The 23469-nt window shown below is 38.8% G+C and overlaps 1 protein-coding gene across 12 annotated transcripts in view; it reads left to right on the top strand.

Annotated features, from left to right (window-relative positions):
* Positions 1–23469, top strand: part of MEIS2 (Meis homeobox 2) — a 210548-nt gene that overhangs the window by 44588 nt on the left and 142491 nt on the right. For all 12 annotated transcript variants that reach the window (XM_063794694.1, XM_009428767.3, XM_001137572.5 and 9 more), the window contains one exon: positions 19723–19868. In XM_063794694.1, coding sequence (XP_063650764.1) covers positions 19723–19868 — 146 coding nt within the window. The remainder of the gene's footprint in view (positions 1–19722; positions 19869–23469) is intronic.

The raw sequence follows: 23469 nt of genomic DNA, 5'->3' as shown, positions 1-23469 counted from the left end.
GAGATGAATTAGGTTTTTAGTGAGCTCATTAGGAAGCCAAACAGAGTTGAGACACAAGGCAGTGAGCGGGGCTGTAATCAGTTCTGCTCGCTTTGTTCCCTGCCTTCGGGACATGTTTCGAAAACTTTCTGGCGGGGGCTGCCGAGCCGGTGCTCAGGCGAAGCTGCCGTCCTGGTGGCTGACTTGTTGATTTGTAAACCTCTTAATTCATTTTTTTTGTTCAATTTAATCTTTTCTTTCTGAAGGAAAATTAGTTGAATGTTAGCCCTCTTTGCACTATTCACCTCTTAAATTATGCTCATTTTGAAGAGCTTGTTATGCCTGAATAAACATGAAATGACTTGGCATTTTCCCATCAGAGGCACACCCATTTTAACACCATGTATTTACCATTCCTGGAAATGTCTCATTAACTTCTGAAAATCTGCGAGCATGATATTTTGGGCTACTGTAACACACCTCTTGGCAGTCACAGAAGGCAGTTTGGTTAATGCCTCATAATATCCATTTTTATTCTCAACATGAAGAAAGACTCTCTATAGAAAATTGATGCAGTTTGCTCTGCTAATTTTCATGCTCATTCCAATTAATTTAACATGACCCAGATTTTCTTCCTCGGGCTCATCCTGACTAATTAGTAAAGCAACACCTAGAACAAGTTATGTTTAATAACATTGAGGAACACTAGTTGTGAGTGATTTTGATGCTAATAAAGATATTCACTGATGGGACAGATATTTTATGTCAATTATGGTATGTAATTTAGAAGTCCCAATGTGCTGCTTGGAGTATGGAAAGGCTAGCAAATCACTACGGGAGATAATAGTGTTTTTAAGACTTCCGCAGCACCTAAATAACCACTGGGACCAATTACTTTATTTTTTGTGGTAGAACTAGCAGGATTGTTAACTGATTCCATGGTAATGAAAGGGGTGGAGTTGTTGCATTACAAACCTGACCCATATTCACCAGGGCCGAGCTTTCAGTACTTAGTGAACCTTAGCGAGAAAAGAAAAGCAATCAGGGGCATCAGAAAGCAGCATTTGTTCAAGGAGAAGGAGTGGTTTCTCCACCTCTGTGGTTGGCGTTCTTTTATCACATTTTTGTCAGTGAGATGAATCAATTTTACTGCTTACAGCAAGGTTGAAGGTGGTGGTGGCTGTGGCAGTGGTGGAAGGTTTCCGAAGTCGAGTAATGTTGTTTAATGTTGAGAGGTCTCCACATTCTCATGAGGAAAACTGTTGAAAGTGAGGCTCTAGGAAGTGGGGGGAAAAACACACACACACAGGGAAGAATTATATTTATTTTATTTCTAACAAGTATTTCATCAGTGCCTATGATGTGCCAGGCACTGTTCTATGTGCTAGGAGTAAGGAGGGATAGGAAAACCCCAGTGCCTGTCCCCAGGATGCTTACGTTCATAGTCGAATGTATATTTCCTATTGTCTTAAGTTGATCAACCACAAAATCTTGGCATGAATTACTCAATAGGGTATAGAAATGTTATGAGGTTTTATAGGAGAATGGGAAATTCTGGACAGATGGACTCTGAGCTCTCAGAGATAGCCATCATAGGATGCAGTCAATTGGTGTCATCCCTGTTTCTGCACTGTTACCTATAAGACCTTGGGCAAATTGCTCCACCTCTCTAAGCCTTAGTTTCTTCATGTGGAAAATGTCAACCCTCATAGGATGATGAGAATTAAACAAAGGAATTCATATAAAGTGTTTAGCAGAGTGTCTGGAAGAGAGTAAGTGCTCAATAAATATTATTTTGTATTAATGCTGTCGTTATTCTAGAAAACACTTAGAGTGAAAATTTCTCCAGCGGCATATAATAGAATGTACGCTAATCATTTCTCAATGCTAATTACTGCTGTTGAAATTTGAAATTAGAATTGACAGGAATACTTCCTTTTTCTAAATATCACAAACAGGCTTCTTTCTACATCCCTCTTTAAAAACACACAAAGTTATGCTGGGCACGGTGGCTCAGCCTATAATCTTAGCACTTTGGGAGGTTGAGACAGGAGGATCGCTTGAGCTCACAAGTTGGAGACAAGCCTGGGCAATATAGGGAGACGCCATCGCTACAGAAACATTTTAAAAATCTGCTGGGTGTGGTGGCACTTGCCTGTAGTCCCTGCTATTCAGGGGGCTGAGGTGGGAGGCTCGCTTAAGCCTGGGAAGTTGAGGCTGTGGTAAGCCGTGATCATTCCACGGCAGTCCAGCCTGGGCAACAGAGATCCTGTCTCAAAAAACAAAACAAAACAAAACAAAACACAATTAAAAACATGCAAAGTCTCCCCACCTCCTGATTTTTCATTGGCAAGTTTTCTGTGTGTAAAATCACTGGCCTCTCATAGGTCAGGGCTTCCATTTTTAGAATTTATTTCTACTTTATCTTTTTCATCTGGTCAATACAGAAAGAGAATGTAATTGAGGGAGATTGTGAGAGTGAGGCTAGACATAAAAAACAAGCAAATTGAAAAATAGAAAAAGCAAAAGAAAAGCCTTATTACAATTGCTAGTAAAGCTGGAAATAATGCTTTATGGAATTGCCATTTTGGTAGATCAAAAAGTCAAATATTAGTGATTTCAGCTGGTTCAGCCTAATATTATCATACGCCATAAGTAATGGAAAGTGCTACAGGCAAGGCAAGAAGTTAGGAAAACTTTGACCTCACTCGCTTTATCTGTTAAATGCGGATAACAGTCTATGCCCCTACACTTGGTTGTGGTAATCAATAATTGAAAAGAATTATTTGACAGCTGAAAAATTATTATATAGATATGAGGCATTTTTATCCAAGATCACATGTTTCAAAGTTTAGAACATAAGTCTCACAATAACTAATCCAATAGTTATCTTCCTATCATGTCTTGTGGTTGATGTATAGAGGATATCAACTTCATTTCCCATCATATATATAGAAAAACTAGATATTTTAGTGGAAATTCTATAGATTTTAAAATATATTTTCAAAATGAAAACGTTCTCTTGGTTATATAGTTGTTTTCACATTTTTTATCATTTAAATAATACAGCACTTTTGGGAGAATTTTTTCTCCCAAATAATACAGCAGTTTTGGGAAATTTGCTTGAGAATCTTTGAACCTTCACACACAGTATGACTCAGAATATAAATAGTTGAGGAAGTCATTACCAACTTCAGTAGATGTGCATAAGGTAAATCGGACAGTTATGTTTTAAGTGTGCCAAGACCCTCTGTTAGGAATAGTTTTACAGCTATGAAGTGAAGTTGGCCCCTCTCCAGTGATTACTGACTGGTGGTAGAAATTGTGTTCTACTGGGTCAGCGGTGAATTCCTCACTCAAATGGTGTCGAGTCAGCCGGTTTTTAATTTGTTATCTTCTCAAGAGTGCATTCGCCAACTTTATCACTGAGAAGAATGACTCCCTAGCCTAGTGTGATCAAGATCCGGAAATTTGCTGTATCAGCATATTAAGGTTGGACTGCTATTTGATTGGTAGCTCTTAGGTCTGATCTTACAGCAAAGATGTTACTTCTCTCATAGGCTGGTTTACCACAGGTATATGAATAAACCTACTGAGAAAGCAAACCCCTTCCTTTCTTTCCTGGGAAAAGGTTGAACAACTTTTCCTATCAAACAAAAACCTTTACAGTTCCTGTTTTATTAGCTAACAGGATCTGAATAAAGCCGTGTTGGTGCCCTTCGAGTTGTCTTTCTTCATGGCAGAATAGGGATATGTCTTGGCAAACTAATAATTACATGGCTTTCAGCTCCTCACCTTTCTAGGAGAAAAAGATGGATGACAATCAGGTATGAAAATGTTTCCCACTTAGTAGTAGCACACGTGACCCTTTGCTTTTGTGCCGTTTTGAGATATGAGTTTCAGAAGAATAAGGAAGAAGACATTTTTATAAAGCAAATGTGTTTTTCAACCAGCAGTGACTCTATTTTCATTTTTCTTATGTGAATGGGTCTTTCGAATAAGTGAAAGAAGGAAGGAAAAAGAGAATGGAATGGAACTAACCTTTATCGATTATCTAATATATGCCAAATATCACACATCTCAAAAGTCAGATGGATCACTTGGCCATAATTGGCCAATAGTAAGTGACTGCTTATCCAGGTTCAAAGCCATAAGGCATTGTTTGCCCCACCTCTCACCCACCCTTTAAAAATATGAATTCCATTTCTGTGTAAGAATAGAGTCTGTGTGGTGAGTAGAGAGCATGGACTTGAGTTCAGGATTTAGAGTTCAAGACCCAGCTGCATTACCAACTAGCCACATGACTTTAGGTGAGTTTCTTAACGTGTCCGGCTTCAGTTTCTGCTTATATTAAATAGGAATTACACTACCAAACTCTGAACTGTCCTGTGGTTGAGATACAGCCTGCCGAAACTGGCATGTAGTAGACAGTCCACAAATGTTACTTCCATTTCATCCTTATATGGTGGATTCAGGGATTTATCTGAAGGCATGGAGCAGGCCGGCAAGGGTTAATATTATTTCTGTATTTTCCATTAATTCTTAATCTTGAGAGTGCTCAGTCTTTCATGAATGATGTGGTTTTCCGCTGAAATTGTCTAAGATCTCCAGTGTGGTGTGAGATATTTTACTTAGAAGGAATGGGTTAAGACTGAATTTCCTGAAAGTTTTAAAAAGCAATTTATTAAGAATAACTTTTATTATCTTTCAAAGTTATTATCGGTATTTTTTTTTTTTTTTTTTTTTGCCACTTGGTTAGTTCTTCGTTAACAATATATCTTATAATGACATTTGAACAATGGAGATATTTTTTGTAAAATCTGCCAAGTGTGTTCTGACCACCCACCTTATGTCTTTATGAAGTTAAAGAAAATTATATAAATCAACACATTCATAAATATCATGTTGAGCTTTTCCTCACAGCTTCTTTCAAATGCTGCCCCAAATCATCCAGAACTTTGCTGCAGTTACTGGGAGAATTCCCACTACAGCATCTCTGTATTGAATGCTGTACTTACCACCAAAATGTGTTTTATGCCAAATAACAGGTTTTTGATGATTTAACTATACTTTGCTTATTATTTTTATGAACTTTACTGAGGTATAATTTAGATACAAAAATTGCACCCATTTAAAGTGTACAATTTAATAAGTTTTGGCAGTTGTATACACTCATGAGACCAGCACCATAATCAAGATACTACACCATTCCATCATTACGCCAAAATTTCCTTACACTCCTTTTAATCACTCCCTCCCTCTATATATGTCCTCAAGTAACCACTGATCTGCCTTTGGTCATTATGTATAAGTTTGCATTTTCTAGAATTTAATATATTTGAAATCATACAGTATGTGGCCTTTTGCATGTGGCTTTCTCCATTTAGCATGATTTCAAAATGTAGCATGCTGGGGGTATCAGTAGTTTATTCCTTTCTGTTGCTGAGTAGTATTTCAGTGTGTGGATATACCACAGTTTATCCATTCAAACTGGTTTGTTTTAAGAAAAGAAATAACTAACATGTATTGATGCACCTTTGCTATTTCAGGTACTACATGAGGCTAGATGTTGTGTATGAAGTCCTTAAGTTTGTTAATAAGTATAAAGCATTGGGTACAAAGTGGGGACACAATATAAGTAATAGTTCTTTCTCTCATGATTTCATTTAATTTTTATGGTTAACCTGTCAGGTATATGTAGTTTTTCCCATTTCACAGATGAGGAAACTGAGGTTCAGAGGGTTAATCTTTTGACTGAGGTCATACTCAACCAGTAAGGAATAGATCTGGGGCTGGTCCAAGTGCAGTGGTGTTTACAACTAATTGATTAAAACCAGTCACAGGTTTCTTCATTTCTTCTTCACTCACACTCTTTCACTTTGACTAGTCTTAACAAATATAAATAAGAAATAGATCTGAAAATGCAACGCAAGATCTGTTTTATTCCAAAACTCATGCTTCTTCCATCACATCACCATTTCCCCCCATGAGTACGTGCTTCTGTGTTTATGTGAGGAGGGAGTGGAGGGGCAGGGTGGAGGGACAAGGACTGCATCAGAAGCCAGTCTCCAGTGTACAAACAAAGTAGTACAACTGCCCAGAGAAATAGAAAAATGTCAGATATTTAGAAAAGTATGTCGGATACTCTTCCTAATTTAGGGCCCCTGTTCTCTATTGTCTGTTTCAATAAAGTTGCTTCTTCCGTGGAGTGTATCTTACAAGTTAATGCCTTTGAAATTTATGACACGTCAACTCTATGGCCAATTTACACCTCTTAGAGACAAACATTCTAGATAGTTTCTGTTTCCAAATTTTAGATATAAACCCACAAGGCATAAAAGCATATTCCAAGAAATAAGAGAGCCCTCCATCCATTCACTTAATAAAAGCCTAGGCACAAACTATACCCATAACATATATGAAGTTCTAAGAATATGAGAAAAAGAGATATGGTTTTTGACTTGAAGGAGCTTTCAATAATTGGGTAGAAATGTAGGCATGGGATGTGGGATGTGTGTGTGTGTATCTGTTTGTGGAAGTATTCTGGAGTTCTGAGTGTTAATGTAAGCCTTGGAAGAGCAAATATTTGGGCTAGGGTTCTGCTGTGATGCAATAGAATTGAGAGTGGAGAAGGATTAATTTTAGTATGAAAGTCAATATACGTTCTATAATGCATATCTTTGTAATACATTCTATAATGCATATCTTTGTAATATAAACAGCATAATATCTATTGCAAATGTTTTCAAGTACATATATTTGTCCATACACAAGGTGCTAAGACAAGATTAGTAAGTGGCCTTGAAATCACGTTGTTTGAAGCAATTCGGAAAAAATTATGGATACCTTCAAGTTCGACTACTAGGCTTTTATATTTCTTCCAGCATGCTTATTTGTAGTGAGAGGCCAAAATCTGGTCTTAAAAAAAAAAAAAAGGCCAGGTGTGGTGGCTCATGCCTGTAATCCCAGCACATTGGGAGCCGAGGTGCATGAATTGCCTGAGCTCAGGAGTTCGAGACCAGCATGACCATCGTGATGAAGCCCCATCTGTACTAAAAATACAAAAAATTAGCCAGGCATGGTGGTGCACACCTGTAGTCCCAGCTACTCGGGAGGCTGAGGCACAAGAATTGCTTGAAACCAAGAGGTGGAGGTTGCAATGAGCTGAGATTGAGCCACTACACTGCGGCCTGGGAGAGAGAGTGAGACTCTGTCTCCAAAAAAAAAACAAAAACAAAAACAAAAAAAGCAAAACCACAACTTTATTGAGATATAATTCACATATTATGCAATTCATCCCTTAAAAGCTTATAATTCAGTGGTTTTAATATATTCACAAAGTTGTTCAATCATCAACACAGCCAATTTTAGGACATTTTCATCACCCCAAAAGAAACCTCACACCCATTAGCAGTCATTTTCCATTTTCCATGTACTTTATAGGGCCTCAGTGTCTGCTGTTCTTTACTGTATAGGCTATACGAAGAATGATCAACTTGTGCTATCTTAGATTATTCTTATTAAGCAGCCACAGTATTTGTTTCTCTAGGGCTATTATGTGTATGTTGTAGATATTCATTTGCATTCTATTACAAAAACATATCTGCTTGGTCTCAAATAATGGCACTACATTTATTTAAAGCAATCATCATAATGGAATATCTGAATGCATCACTTTACTTTTAAAGTGCTAGCAATTTAATTTATAAACTTCTTAAACAAAAATTCAAAGTTTGATTAGGAAACTCTATTGTATGAAAATGTTCTTTGAAAAAATGTTCAAAATATAGTTTTCTAATAGCTAACAAATATGTTCCAAATTTGGTGTGTTAATGGTTTAAAAAGTATTCACCTAAAACCAGTCATCAACTCCATAATACTATTGTTCATTTTTTCTATAGGTAACTATCACTAGCTTCCTAAAAACTTCATAAAGGGCATGTTGATACATATCTCTAACTAGTTATCTTAGTTAACATTATTATTATAGAGACGGCTATCTTTTAAGATAAAGAGTTATTGTGGGTTTTTTTCACACTAACTTTCAAAGTTTCAAAGTTACACTTTTATTAAAATATTCTTTTTTTTCATTTTACAATAGTTGGCAAAGTGGAAGAAATATTCAAAAAACCTTCGTTTTTGTTGTTCTGCTCTTTGAAATTATATCTGCTGATATAAATTCACAGAGCAATATCATCTTAGGAATTAAAACTGATCAACCATTTTATGTTATAAAAATGTATTGTCTTATTTTTGTTTTAGATAGCAAATTTGATAATGAAGTAAGGACTCTTAAAAATGGAATGAAATAATTTCTGTTACAGATAGAACTTTGCTTTTTTGTTATTTCTTCCAACAAATTTTATTATTGATAAATACTTAGCTGACATTTAATGTTTCATTTAATATTAAAGTATGATAAAAGAGACAATAAGTTAGAAAATCCTATAGTTATTATTGATCTATACTAAAACATATAGTATAGGTTTGATGTAGTTAATACATTTTTGGAAGCAGACTAATTATATTCTAGTTTTAGTTTAAAATGTTAAAAATGTGTTTTATATAAACGGCCTTTTGTAGGAAATTCTTTTTGCAAATATAAAGGCCATATCTTTCCTTGAAAGACCTGTTGATTCAGAGATGTTAGCCAGCTATCTTTACTAAAACACTTCACAACGCTAAAAATAGTCCACTTCAGTTAAATATGGATATTTTAAAAAAGAAAATCCCAGTTAGACTGCAACAGAAGGACATTTTGTGTGACAATATTTTGCATGATTAAAAATTTAAACAGAATAACAGCTATTTATATTTACAGTTACATGAGAGTAATTACTAAAGCAGACAAAATACTTAGAGCATAATTTAATAATGTTTTCCTCTAGCAAAGGTGCCAAAATTGTTATTTGCATAATTTTCACAATTTGTACTGAAACATAGCTAAGTGAAATTGGGAAGACACATCCCTCCGACCACCTTTTTTCTTCTGTAGGAGATGTGAGAATGAGACTCATATATCATAACAACTCATTTTTGTATAATTTTCCATAAAAACCATGACCCTTGTGTCAAACTATTAGGTGAAAGAGATGGGATCCATTCATACTTTCTCTTTTAGGGTCTTTATTTCAATGGCCAGCCTCAGCCCAACTTCAAGGCTCCTAATTATAACATTTACCGGTTCAAAGATTAACCTCCTGAGAGGGGCATTCTGGGCTCTTGGTAACTTGATCAGGTTGGTCTTCTCTTGGTCTCTCTCTCTTTCTGGTTCTTTGTATCACAGGAGGGAAATGATGGTATCTGGCACATTCCTAGGATGACTTGAAGATAGCAGCCTTCTGTGTTTAGGGCTGAAGGATTGTGAACTCTGTTAGCCGAAATGCCACTCTAGGGAGGTGAACAGAACATTTAAAAAAGCTTTAGCTCTAGGTAGTGTAGTGCAAGTTGAGTCAAATTTGAGAGCTGGGACTTGAGTGGACATTTGTCCCTGCTTTCTACCTTAATAAAATGTGAGTGTTAACTGTGGAAAAGGGCATTTGAGAGATCACTAAAAATGAATCATTAGAGTGCCCAGAAGAGCTTTATTATGATGTACTGTGAATAACTTCAGAACATACTCTGTACTTTTATATGTGCTTATCAGGTAACTGAGTAACAAGTACATTCTTTTATCCTGCACCACAGAGATTAAGCAATCTGCTGAATTATAATGGCAGAGGAATGTACTTTTCTACTAGGGTCAGTCAGTATCCTTTAGAGAATTCAATGGGAGACTTAGGAGAACAGATATCCTTTCTTAAATATTTTAAAATTGGTAAGCAAAATATATATATATTTCAAATGACAATGAATTAAATATATATATATATATTTTTTTAAACGAGAATAACCACATTTAGTGAAGAATAGGCTAAAAGTGTTGGAAGCTTTCATTCTCTTCTGCTATAAAGGATTAGACTGTTCCAGTCAATAAACAAAGCCATTTTATGGTTCCTAACGGGTAAATTGAGGGGACTGATTTGGTCAAGGACCAGTATGAGGATGTTTCTGTTCAACAGTTAACAGGATTCAACATGATATGGAAAATACAGGCGTGCAAAACTATACTACGACACTCACATTGCCAGCTAAAGCCTAAAACACAGCCACATTTACATATGTGTCCATCTGTCTGTTTTTACACTTTATTTTTCCAACCAGTGGGTGAAGTGGTTTTCATCCAAGCTGCAGTCTGAATTTTTTTTTTCACCCACCACTTTCCATTATATCATATAGATGCATATTTTAAAGTGCATGTTATTTGTCTCTGGACGCACATTTGCACAGCCTTGGCTGGGTTTCCCTTTCTCTTCTGGAAGGTTAGCTCATCTCTGCAGGCCTGTCTGCTTTGCAGCTGCCTGTACCAGCCAGGTTGTCTCGGGATCACTGAGTTAGTGAGCAGTTTGTTGCCTTCTCCAGGTTGTAGAAATCTCCCATCACAGGCCAGAGTGGAGCTGCAGCAGCCACAGTCTGGGCTGGCCAAGCCAGTGAGAATGGAAGTGCTTTCGGTCTCTTCAGTGGAGAGCCTGCGTAAATCCTGTGTAAATAGAGGGAGGATAACAAAGAATGAGCCCCTGCAGCTCTGAGCATTTGGAGCCATTTGGGGCTGAATTTGCTAAATGCTGCTTATACCGCCTGAAAAGTTGAAGAGAAAGGAGCATAAAATCCCCTCTTTTTTTCCCTTTCTGCTCATACCCCGGGGGGAGGGTGTTCAGGACCAGGGAAGCCTGAGGTAAGCCGATGAAGACTTGTTTTTTCAGTGCTCTTTTGAGTGTGAAAAAGGTGGCCTGGGTCACTGTCCTCTCTTTAATGTCGGAAAACCCACACAGTTAGTAAATGTTGCATGTAAACGAAAGCATTTCATCTCTTCTGCTTCCCTCCATGCTAGCGGGCCATGAACTAGTCACTTGAAAAATCACAGAAAAATTTCACTTTAACATGTCCGGACAGTTAAGCACAGCAGGAGAGTAAAAGAGATCAGTAATTAGCAGGTCTCACTGCTGGCCCCTCATCCTCCCCATGTTTCTGGGTCTACAGCCCCCTCCCCTCAACTGATCTGATGTGAAAAAAAGGTAAATTGCATGTAGGAAAAAATTTACTTTGCTGATGGTTTTTGGAAAGCAAGTTTTGCAAGGCTGTATTCTAAAGCAGAATTAGGCAAAAGCTTCTTCTTCTTCTTCTTCTTCTTTTTAATCTCATTTGAAATCCTGATGCAGGTTTCTCAGTGGGGTGCCCTAAATTAAACTCCTGGAAGGTAGTCCCTGACAACCGCTGAAAGAAAATACCTTTTGGCTCTTAGTGTGTTGTAATCCTGTTTTCAAAGTACTATATTTAAGAGGAAAAGGGCATAAATAAGTGATGACGGAAAATTAGTCCATAAAATACCATGTGTTGCAGTTCCATTGCTACATTATACTTCATTTTTAACTGTAATGTTTCTGAATAACCCAAACAAGCTGGGCAGTGGGCTGTTCCCTCTCTCCTAGCACTCTCTCTTCCCTGTTGGAATAGGGCAGAGTTGAGATGGAGCACCATTTCTATAAGCAGTGTATGACATGTGTCTCACATCATCTCTGCATATATGCACACAGTGAAACACTGGGTGGGTGATAACCTAGTGCCGATAGGGCAGGGAGAGTGGAGGGAGGGAACCTAAGGCTTGGTGACTACTAGAAGCCAGGGAATCTCTTTCCTGGGCACTTTCTTCAAAGCAGATTTGTTCTCATCAGGTTCTAATTAATATATCTAGAGGCTCTTGCTATCAAACTGTACATTTCACTAACATTTGAGTGTTTACTCTTTCTCAGGGCTTGGGAATCAGAAACACAAAAGCTCACAGACAGACAAACTAGCAAAAGCTCACAGACAAACTAGTAAACAGATAAATTGCAAGAAGAAAAGTAAATAACAGAGGTAAGAACAAACTGTTGAAGAAGTAGAGAGCATAGCACACTAGCTCTGTTAATGGGAGCTGGGCAAAGCTTTATGAAGGAGATTCCTTTTTCACTAAGTTTTAAAGGTTCAATAGGAGTTTGCTAGTAAAGAAGAATGGGAAAGGAGGAAAGAAAAATGAAGAGAAAGGGCATTCAAGGCCAACAGGAAGGATTAAAGGTATGGAATCTTGAAAGATCCCTTGGCTCAGAAAAGTCTTTAAAATTCAGCAGATGTTTCTGCTTCAAAATCATATTTAATTTGAGCTTTAGATCCACAGGAAATAATCATAGGCCTGTAGATAAAGGGTAGGCTCATATTGGATACACTCATCTGTGCAAAAATTATGAGATGCTTGTTTCTCGGTTCATATTTAATTTTAAGTGTACTGTCATCCCGTGTCTCTCTAGGACATAAATGTGAACATACAGGGCCTCTCTTTTGGCATTTATTTCTTTAGCAGAGAGGGCAAATCCAGAATTTAGCTTCACCCTTCACATCTTCTTCTCCCAGCAGCTTGAGGAAAGGAATAGAGGAGGTGAGCATGGGCTTTGGAGGACACTTTCTGTGTGGCCTTTGACAAGTCATCTAATTTCTTTGAGTCTCAGTTTTCTTATCTGTAGAATGGAGATGGTTTTATTCATTTGTTGTGAAGATTAAATAAGGATTGGAACATTGCAAGTGCCCAATGGAAGTTACTTGTGGTAATGATCATAATGAAAGTGACAACAGTGTGGATAAAGAAGAGACGGGCCAGGCACAGTGGCTCACGCCTGTAATCACAGCACTTTGGGAGGCCGAGGTGGGCAGATCATGAGGTCAAGACATCCAGACCATCCTGGCCAACATGGTGAAACCCCGTCTCTACTAAAAATACAAAAATTAACTGGGCGTGGTGGCACGCGCCTGTAATCCTAGCTACTCGGGAGGCTGAAGCAGGAGAATCGCTTGAACCAGGGAGGTGGAAGTTGCGGTGAGCCAAGGTTGCGCCACTGCACTCCAGCCTGGCAACAGAGCGAGTAGGACTCCATCTCAAAAAAAAAAAAAAAAAAAAAAAAGGAGGGGACGGTGTTCTAGAGATAGAGAACTGGTTACTGAAAACACCTACAAACTATAGAAATTTGCATATGTAAATGTATATATGTATCCGACTATAGGCAAAAACATTAAGTTCATCTACAAATATATTTCAATAATTGTGCACAAATTGAAGTATTTTAAATAGTGACAATTTAATTTACATAAATTTAGGTTTAAAATAGCATATAACACATATAAGTATCTTTATATTCATAAGTATACCTACTTCCTGGAAATGGGTTGTCTGGAAGATATCAATATTGATATCTGTCTACCTATGTTTGTGTATATATAAAATTAGTGAACTTACATTGTGCAAAATGAAAATGTTAATGAATATGGTAAATTTTTATTGCTACAAAAAGAGACAGAAAAAAAGTCTTGTTCCTCCAGATGAGCTATCATTCTTTATTTCCTTGACATATATTTTGTATGAACATATTTAACTATTAAACCTGGTCTAGAACTAGGGAGAAATGAGAATTAAATAATGTACCACAAGTTCCCTAAAAGAAGTACCAGTACTGTTAACCAAATACATATTAATTTGTCTTATTTCTCTGAAGAGACATGGCTGAGAGGTCAGTTTTAGGTGTTTGTTTGACAGTGTGCCAAATGTCACAGAAGCATTATTCTATCATTTAAAAAGTGACTTTAAAGGATGTGAATATATCGTTGTAATCACAGTTCTATGAAGTTTTTAATAGTACTGCACAGTGATGACATCAAAGCCCATGAGATCCTACTTCATGGACAGTAGGCTCAAATATTGGTAGCATCTCTGGACTCTGAGGGTCAGTCCGGTGCTCTCCATGTCAGAGTCTTCACTTGGACTGTGTTAAACCAGTTATGAAAATTCTGAGTCTCAAATATAGTTAAAGCTCTTGCAGGAACTGGCTGACTTCTGGAGAAGAGTTAGCACATTTCTATTTGAAGCCAACTTGGACCAGGTCTAGCTCAGTCCCAACCCCAGGGCCCCAGAACTAATCTGTTCTCTGTGCTTAGACCTTTTCCTATAGAATCAAGCATTGTTTGGATCTGCCATTGATAACAGTGTTCAGACAAGGTGATGCTTTGAAAAGTAAAAGATAATTTACAATGTTAATGTGAGAATACCAGTGGTGGTAGCACTGACTTGAAGTTGCCATGCCTGGACTCCAATTTATCCTTGACCATGTGTAGCTGTGGCATCTTGGGCAAGGATTTAATCTCCTGGCTTCAGTTTCCTCAATGGTAAATGTCAGTTTTGGCGGGGATGGGGTAAGTAGAAGAAGTTGGACTAGGACTGTCTTGGTTGTTGCAATGTTTTTCTGATAAGACAAGGAGAAAGAAGGCCACATCCCTGTGGTATCAGACTCATCATAGCACATCATCACTGCTTTTACCATTTTTTCATTCCAAATCATGTGCTTGATATTCAAAATAAAGATTTTTGGCTAAATGGAATAAAGCAATATGCCAAAAGATGAATCTTTTTGCCTGGATGGCTGACTTTTTCCTTTCTTTTTGAGATAGGGTCTTACTCCGCTGCCCAGGCGAGAGTGCAGTGGTGCAATCACTGCCCACTGCAGCCTCGAACTCTTGGGATCAAGCCATCCTCCCACCTCAATCTGCGGTGCTCACCACCATGCCTGGCTAATTTTTTGTAGAGAGAGGGTCTCACTATGTTGCCCAGGTTGGTCTCAAACTCCCAAGCTCTAGCAATCCTCCCAAACAGGCCTCTCAAAGTGCTGGGATTACAGGCATGAGCCACCATGCCAAGCCTGCCTAGGTAGTTTTTATGACCATGAATTTTATGAATGAGAATTTTCTTTTCTTTTTTTTAAGCTTTTTAAAAATCTTTTTGTAATCCCAGGTGCACATATATTTTGTATGAACATATTTAACTATTAAGCCTGGTCTAGAACTTAGAATTTAGAATCAATTCTAGAACTAGAATTTAGAATCAATCATCTGAGGATCCTCTCATAGTGTGCCGATGTCCTTCCTTGATTCAGTGGATACACAACTATGGATATGGATATTTGCCCACACCCAGATGCCGATGGTATCCCAGGATTTAGCTTCCTGCAGTTAGACACTCTCATTATTGCTCTTTTAAGTAGTTGTATGCTGGAGCTACCTACCAGAGCAATGTCGTGTTCTGAGCATAATCTGCTCAGCTAAGGAAAGCATGCGTGACTTCCTTGAGAGCATAGGTGTAAATCCAGCTAGAGATGCTCTCAAAATGCTTCAGAGTCTAAAGACAGGAGGAGGACCCAGGGATTAGATTCAGGCCTTCAGACAACAACAAAGGAGGACAGCAAACCAAGGGGATGTTCTCTGTGCTTTATGGCAGTGGTTCTCGAGCTAGAGTGGGCATCAGACCCACCTGCAGGGATGATTAACAGGGCCCCACACCTAGAGTTTCAGATTCAGTAGGTCTCAGCTAAGACTGAGAATTTGCATTTCTCACAATTTTTTAGCTAGTGCCAATGCACAGAGCCAACGTTCTATAGCTTCTTTCTTTCTGTTTAACCCTTACTACCAGAAGACTAGGATGGGGATTTAGAACACCATGGCTTTCCCACAGTGAATAAGGCCCAGGCCAGATTGCAGTTACTCACTGTGGCTGCTAACCTCATTCATGGGAGTAAAGTAGGATTTTAATTACCTACCTGTTCCTGAGGCTGCATCTCATTTCAATTTAGATAATCTAGTCAGTGGCTTCCCAAAGCCAGTTAAAGCACCAGTGCTACTCTGATTGCATAAGCAAACCCAAGGAATTGTTGAAATTACAAATTCCTTTTTCCCGCCCTAGGACATTTTGAATCAGTAGGTCTGGGATGAGGCCTGGGGACCTGTGTTTTTAACAATCTCCTCTGATCATTTAATCCACTTCCGATTTATCTGTCCACAGGCCTTGAGTCTTCCTTTCCATGGTCACACACAGTATGTTTCACTAATGCACATTTATTTTGAGTATGTTTACCCAAAACTTAGACTATGCCCTTGGTCAAGGGATTAGCAACCTTTCAAAAGAAGCATGCCCAGTATTTCTTTATATAGCCTTTCATCATCAGAGGTGGCAATGCTGATGGAATGGCCTTTGGTTTAGCTCTGCAAAAAAGCCCTGTGGGTACTCAGCTCTTCAAAGAAGCTCTGTTCCTGGCATGTTTAGAAGTTACTGTGTGCACATACGTAACCCACTCAGCTATTCCAGAGGAACAAGACCTTCACCCTTTAGGTATATAATGTGTGCAGTTGCCCCACCGTGGGGGTTGGCAAAAAGTGGGGAGGGCCCTTGCATAAGCTCATTGATAAGTTCAGTCATTTACTCACCCAACCGACAATCACTGGTTATCTGTTCTGAGTCAGGCATGGAGGTATCTTCTCATAATCAAAAGATAAGCAAGAAACAGTTACTGCCCTCAAGGATTCCACAATTTTGAATCCTAACTTCAGATGCTATCTCCTTACCTCATTTGGCACGTGCATTTGTGCTGGTATACATACCTTTTTCAGCACATAAACTCATTTGGCACATGTGCCAAGGATTGCCAACTATCTTATGCACACAACCACACACACACACACACACACACAGCCTTAAAACAAAAAAAAACGCCAATATCCATGTTGAGTTACTAACTCTAGCATCAGCTGCAAAATTTTATTTCAGGTTGCAGTTCACGCAGTTGTCTTTCAAAAATTTTCATTATGCTGTTGTTAGTTCTCTGTGCTGGATTTGGTCCACAGTCCATTGGAGGAAAAAACAATTGTATTTATTGTTGTGTTTGGGAGAGGAAAATTCCTCTTTTTATAGAGGTATAAACATATATTAGTTTAAAATTTTGTGTCTAGTATGTAGTCATTAATACAAAACTAGACACATTATTGTTTATAATTATTTGTTACACTGGATCTAAATTCAAATATTTTACATTTATATACAACGGGTTGCTTTATATTAAAATTTATGTGATGCTCCTGTCTTCTCCAGTTTAAGTCAGTCATCAAAGGATGCTCAATCTAGCTATATTTTTTCTTGCACTAAATATAGTGAATCATATAGTTCGAAGGTGTTACCAGCCCTCTTTGCTTTTAAGAAAGAAAAGATGCACTGTGGAAATGCTGTCTCTCATTTTTAAGGTCATTGATTGGGTTAAAAAGGCAAATGACTTTTTTCGTTGAACTTCCTTCAATTAAGCCATTAACCTTTGAAAATAAGTGCATTCAAAAATCTATCAAAAAAAAGCTAAATGAGATTTTAACAAAATCCTGACAATTTCAGCTTAAACATATACACAGAAACCATATGTGCTTAGAAAGAAATATATACACACAGGCATTGTTTACAGAGTGTGTTTTTATATTTGGAAGACATTGAAGGAAGAGTTATTCCATACATACATTATCTGAAATGTACATTCAGATAGCCTACATAGATTTCATATTACACACAAAGATATCTTTATCCATGGTAGGTAGACAGACAGACTGACTGACTTCAAACTTGCACTTGCAGTGTGGATTTTTTTTCCTCATCTCCGGGTACTGCTTTTCAAAATTGCCTCAGGCTACAGAACAGCACCTCAGATCCCCAAGGCCCACTGCCTGGCTCCTAATAGCCACTCTCCATCTGTGTCACATGAACAGCTGATGAGATCGCTCCAGTGTCTGTATTTTGGAGAGCACATACACCCAGGTTAAAATGCTAGGGTTGCCAAGGAGCAGTCAGAAGCCATTAGTGTGGGTGAGAATTTGCCTTGCAGCAGTTCCTTGGCATGGTGGAAAGCATGTGCACGTGTCCCTGCACGAGCTTGGGTGTGCATGTATGTGTGTGTGTCTCCTTGTCCAGGCGACACTCCGGTGTACATGGGTGTGCAGGGAGGGTGACAGATGAAAACTAGACTGTATACCCAGTATTGAAAGAGTCAAATGCCTTTTGTTTCACTGTATACTGATTTGGTCTTTGACTATATGGGGTCCCTTTTTTCTTATCATAACAGAAGGCAAAGAAAAAGAGAACAGCAACTTCGGGGTCATGCTCTAGTGTTTGGGCAGATGGAAGGGAGCTGCTTTGCCTTGGGGCAGGGTGGTTGTAATGAAGTGGCCTGTCAGTCTGTAAATAGTGAGGGTCATCTCTTCCATGTGATGGAGGGTATCGCATTGCAGTGAAAATGGAAATGTCAATAAAATTAATCTGCCAGCTCTTTGCTGTGGCTTTTCTGCTTCTCTAGTCAAAGAAAGTTGAGGGTTTTTTGGCAAGAAAGGAAAAGAACAGGTACAGGGAAGCCCACAGAGCAGACCCGGAAGTTAGAAAGCAAGTGGCCCAGTGGGCAGGATGGCTGTGCTGTAGCATAGTCCGAGAGCAGGGAGCAGCTCTGGGAATGAGCTGATGGATCTCTAGTATTCCTCAGAAAGCTGCAGAGCATCCAGCTCAGGCTACATTGAGCACAGAGTTTATTGTTTTAGGCTTTCTTGGACAAGGTTTTTACTTAGCATGGGATTTATGGCATTTACTGCTAATGAATGTCTATTCTTAAATTACAAAAACCCCCATCTCAGTGCAATTCCCAGATGTCCTTCCAGGACCCTGGCTTCTTAAACACCAGCAGGGAGCATAAACTCTCCACTTCTCTGTTTTCCTCTTTCGTGTGGCTCCAGGCTAATGATGTGCAAGGAAAACACAGCCATCTATAAAGCCCCAGTGCTGTCCCCGTATTCTTCATTTATTTTGCATTTGATTATGCCACAAGTCGGATCTTGTTTCTTTCCTTTTTTTAAAGTTATTAGTTCAAATATTAATGTAGGGATATGGCATATATTGCTGCTCTTGATTGATGCCTTCCCAAAAACAGGAAGACGTGCTCGTATGAATTTTAAGAAAGTAGGGGTCCTGCAATGCCTTGCCAGAAGAGTTTTTCAGATACATAATTTAGATGCCCTCCAGGCAGGCTTTCAAGGCATTTTTGCCGGAGGGCAAGAAAAAATAACTATGACTGTTAAAAGTAAATGATTTTTGCTAATGCACAATTAATGCCAGAGAAAAGCACAGAAGACAAAGATGTTGATAGAAACTTCTGATTAAGTGAGCACCCTACCTTGATGTGTATCTTTTTTTTTTCATGATAATGATCAGTGGTGCAGAGAGCTAAAAGTTTTCATGTCATGCAAATGCCGAGTGCAGGGTCATATGAGAAGTGTGCGAATGTGCGTGCTTAGGAGGCGACAGCTCTAGGAGGGGCTGAGCAGGCAGTGCGTTATGTGCAATGAACAGCGACACAGTTACTGTCACCTATGCAGGCAGCCTAGAATATATAGACTACAGAACATTTAACTTGATTACCCTACAGTATGTGTTCACTCTGGGCATGGGGATGCGTTTCCACTGAATGGGTTTTCTGATGGCGGTTTTCCCACATTGGATTCCATAATTGACAAAGAGCTACTGCACTGTGTCAAGTGCACAATTATAATTGAATTAATGATATGGGCAAGTGTGAGACACACAAAATTAACATTTGAAGAGGCCTGGTTTAATTTTGTCTTTTACATATTTGTGTCTCCAATTATACTTTAATGAAAGAGAATATACTCGCTTAATGGATTTCTTTCAACAAGCTTAGCTGAGCTCATCATTAGCTGCACTTGTTGTTGGCACCCTTGCGATGTTTTCTCTAATGTATTTTTATTTCTTTCTACTAGGGGATGGTTTAGACAACAGTGTAGCTTCACCTGGTACAGGTGACGATGATGATCCGGATAAGGACAAAAAACGCCAGAAGAAAAGAGGCATTTTCCCCAAAGTAGCAACAAATATCATGAGAGCATGGCTCTTCCAGCATCTCACAGTAAGTCAAGATGAAAGAGAAAAAAAAATAGTTTTTGTTGTTTTGCTAGCAAGTTATACGGTCTCATACAGATTTTTTTTAAACTAAGGTGCCTATTTTCTTATTCTTGAAATCTGATGACTAACAGACTAGTTAAGGTTTTTTTTTTTCATCAACTATTACCATCCAAAGAGCACCCTCTAGAAAGTAGCAGGTTTTTGTTTTAAGAAGCTGGGAATGGACTTTATTTAAAATGATCTAAGACCCTAAACAGCATATATAAGTAAATTTGTTATTTATGCTAAAAGTATGAGAGCAACTTCGGATACTGCAACAGCAACCAAGGGAAATGGCTGTAAGGAGCTCACAAATCCATAAACGTTGCTGATTACACTATTAACGAAAGCTGTCTCCTCTAGGAGGCAAAAAAAAAAAAAAAAAAAAAGCACCTTGCCACATGCATGTCCAAGCTCACAATATCAGGTGCAGCTTTAATTGCTGAAGCAGTTTACAAATATGTCATGTATTTATATGACAAATTCAGAAGGGTTATAGGTGCTGTAATGCCTTTGTTTGCAAGGTGGACATTAAAGATTCTTTTTTTAGCTGCTCAAGTCCATTATCTTAAAAGCTAACCACGTTCACTTCTGGAAACAGTTTTACTATGTGAGACATTTTAAAAGTAACAATTTATCTTTATCTTCCTGTTTGCAATCCTCCTATGTGTGGATACATACTGTTGACTCTAAGACTCTCATGACAAAAAAATTACAATATATTTTTATAGAGAAACTAGGCATACTTATATTTTACTGTTCATTTGGAAATTCTGGGAAACCAGTAAAAATTTCAGAGGTTGCTTCTTGCTATAATATTGTTTTCAGGCCATTCTATTTAGGCTGATACTTAAAAATAGAGTAGCACATTGAAAGCTGAAGGTCTTCTTTGATTATCCAACTTGTGTGTTGCCATGCTGAATGACATTAGTTACAGTGTCATGGGTCCAGGACAAGGTTCCACTTTTATTTATGGTGGTGGCTGCTGATCTGCTCTTCTTGCAGAGCTACAAAGGGCAAGGGGTGGAGCAGTGGTGGGGAGGGAAAAGTGATAGATTCACATTCCTAAATCGGCCATTTTGATGTAAGGACATTAGTAGCAAACTAAGGTGTATCGATCTGGCCTGTGGTGTCAGGATTAGCTGGGAGAACCAATGAGGCAGCCGTGGTAGTGGTTATTCTTGCCTTGCAGCTATGGCCATTTCAAAGGTCAGGGCCCTGCACTGACTCGGCTCAGAGGAATTAGACAGAACATGCGGTCTCTGGGCTGATTACTTAACCAAAGACAAAATAATGAGTCCTAAGCAAATACTGACTAATTGAAAGGGCTGTAAATCCATTACATATTGGTCAGGGATAATCAGGAGTATTTAATCACTTTTATCTATTCAGGAGCACTGAAGCTGCAACAGCAAAGCCCTGAACCTTGCCATGTGGTTATTATTCTCATCATTATCAAAATTACTTCACAGCTGTTCTTTGCTACATCACCTCAGCTGGAGATTTACTAACCTGTAAAATGTTTTTAATTTGGAAGTCGAGTGACTGTGAGGGGAGGGGTTTCTCATTTTTAAATGAAGGTTTGTTTGGTTAGAGTAGCAACTAAGAAAGGCAGTGTAGCTGCGGATGACAGGCCAGCTGCCTTCTCCTGACCAGCTCACCTGTTTGGTTCCCTCCCTCTGTCCTCCTCCATGCTTGGTCTTTCTTGGTCGAAAATAAACACTTCAACAGCTGCTTTCCAAGCAAACAGCTACGTGTGTTTTCAACCTCTCTGTCATCAAAACCAATGTCAGAGAACAGTAGAACCTTAGAGAATGCAGCTGCTCTGTTTATAGATGAGGAAACAGAGACCCAAAAAGGGAAGTTACTAGCTGAAGGTCAAGCTGAGACAAGGGCCCAAGCCTTCCAAGTCCCCAACTCTGTGATTTTTCCACATTACAATGACTTTGCCAAAATGACGATCACCTTTAACAGTTGCATAGAAATCTCACAGTCTCCACCATCGATACGCTCAGAGGCACAAGGGAGAAACACGGAGAAGCCAAGTGCTGTTTTCTTTTCTTGTTTTGAAAGCTCCGTGTTACCAAATATAGAAAGCCTTACCACCTGTATTTTGTGAGTTGAATCTCACATGGGAGTGTCAGGAGCCCTTGATACCTTATCTCCCACTTCCCTGCCCGGGGCGGCACCCAGCATGCACCATGGCCACCGATGAGAGTTGTGGGTGGCTGATGATTTCTGGGCACTTGTTGTACCTCTGCTGTGCTACGAAATAACAGTAAGAGCTTGTACTCACCTCAAGAATGCTTTCATCTAGTTGAATGTATGCAAGGCTTTGTGCAGAATTCTCTGTCCAACTCAAATTTTTAATGACTGCCTGTCCTCCAGGTTGGGAGAGAGGACTCAAATAGCCTAAGCTGGGGGAGTTGGGAAGTCTGCATTCATGCTCTGTGATCCTCTGTACTGGCTGAACCTCAGTTAAGTCCATTAAGTTCCCTGGACTTTCTGTTTCCCCGTTTTTCAAATGAGAGGGACACGTTGCAGGATGGATAAGCTCCTTTCCCATGCTCCTAGGTTTTGGTTCTGCTCAAGGACATTTAGTCAGAGCAATGCCCGGTCCCAGCCTCATGGGTCCTTCTTTCCTCTCTTTCCCCCTTTCTCTTTGCTTTTGCTTTTCACTAACTGCTTTATTTCTCTCCTGACCTTCTTCACAACATGCCCCTTTCATTACTTTCTCCCACTAGCTTTGTCTCCCATCTTTCTCTCTGTGCCGCTCCCCTGCCTTTTCTGCACCTCCCTTGTAGCTTTAGGAAATTCTCCTCTGCTTGCTCTTTGAAAATGTTTTCCTTCTTCATCCACACTTCACCCCACTGCAGAGAAGAGGTTCAGTAACTTTGATGAGGATGGTCCCGTAAAACTTTTACTTTCCAATCTTTAATGAGCTGAAAGATTTACTCAGCTGTAATTCTGAGCTCAGAAACCAAGAATAGAGACCCCTAACTAGCGACATGTTAATTTAGATTTCTTTTCTTACATGCATTAACAGGCATGAGGAAGTCCTTGGAACTGGAGATGCCCCACTATATTTTTCTGTCATTTAATTAATTTCGACTTTCAAAGTGAAATGTTGGCTCTAGCCCACTGAAAGTAGATGCAGTCTAAATTATTATTTCATGTAAATTTCTTTACAAGTGCATGATTCAATACGCATTTCTCCATTATTAGTCTCTTTAACATTATTTCAAACTGGTTTGTTCCCTTTTGTGCAGTGTGACCTGTTCTTGTATTACAATAATCCCCGATGTACCCTTTTTTCTTTCTTTTTTAAAAAAGAAGCTAATTGAATTATCTCATTATTTTAATTTGTTAAGCAAATGTATTTTGCATCTCAGGATGTGTTCTTAAAGAAGGGGGCTGCCAAGGCTTTGCCCCCTGAATGGGCCATTGGCCCATTTTGACATTCATGCATTCATTAACTAGCAGAACATAAAAGAACTCTGGTTGTATTTTTTTTTTCCAAACACCCAACCAGCGTGGAGCAACTTTTCCCAATAAGCCACAGGGGT

The sequence above is a fragment of the Pan troglodytes genome, chromosome 16, assembly GCF_028858775.2.
Source record: "Pan troglodytes isolate AG18354 chromosome 16, NHGRI_mPanTro3-v2.0_pri, whole genome shotgun sequence".
NCBI lineage: Eukaryota > Metazoa > Chordata > Mammalia > Primates > Hominidae > Pan > Pan troglodytes.
Note: the sequence above shows the minus strand (reverse complement) of the source record. Positions and strands in the feature narration are given on the sequence as shown.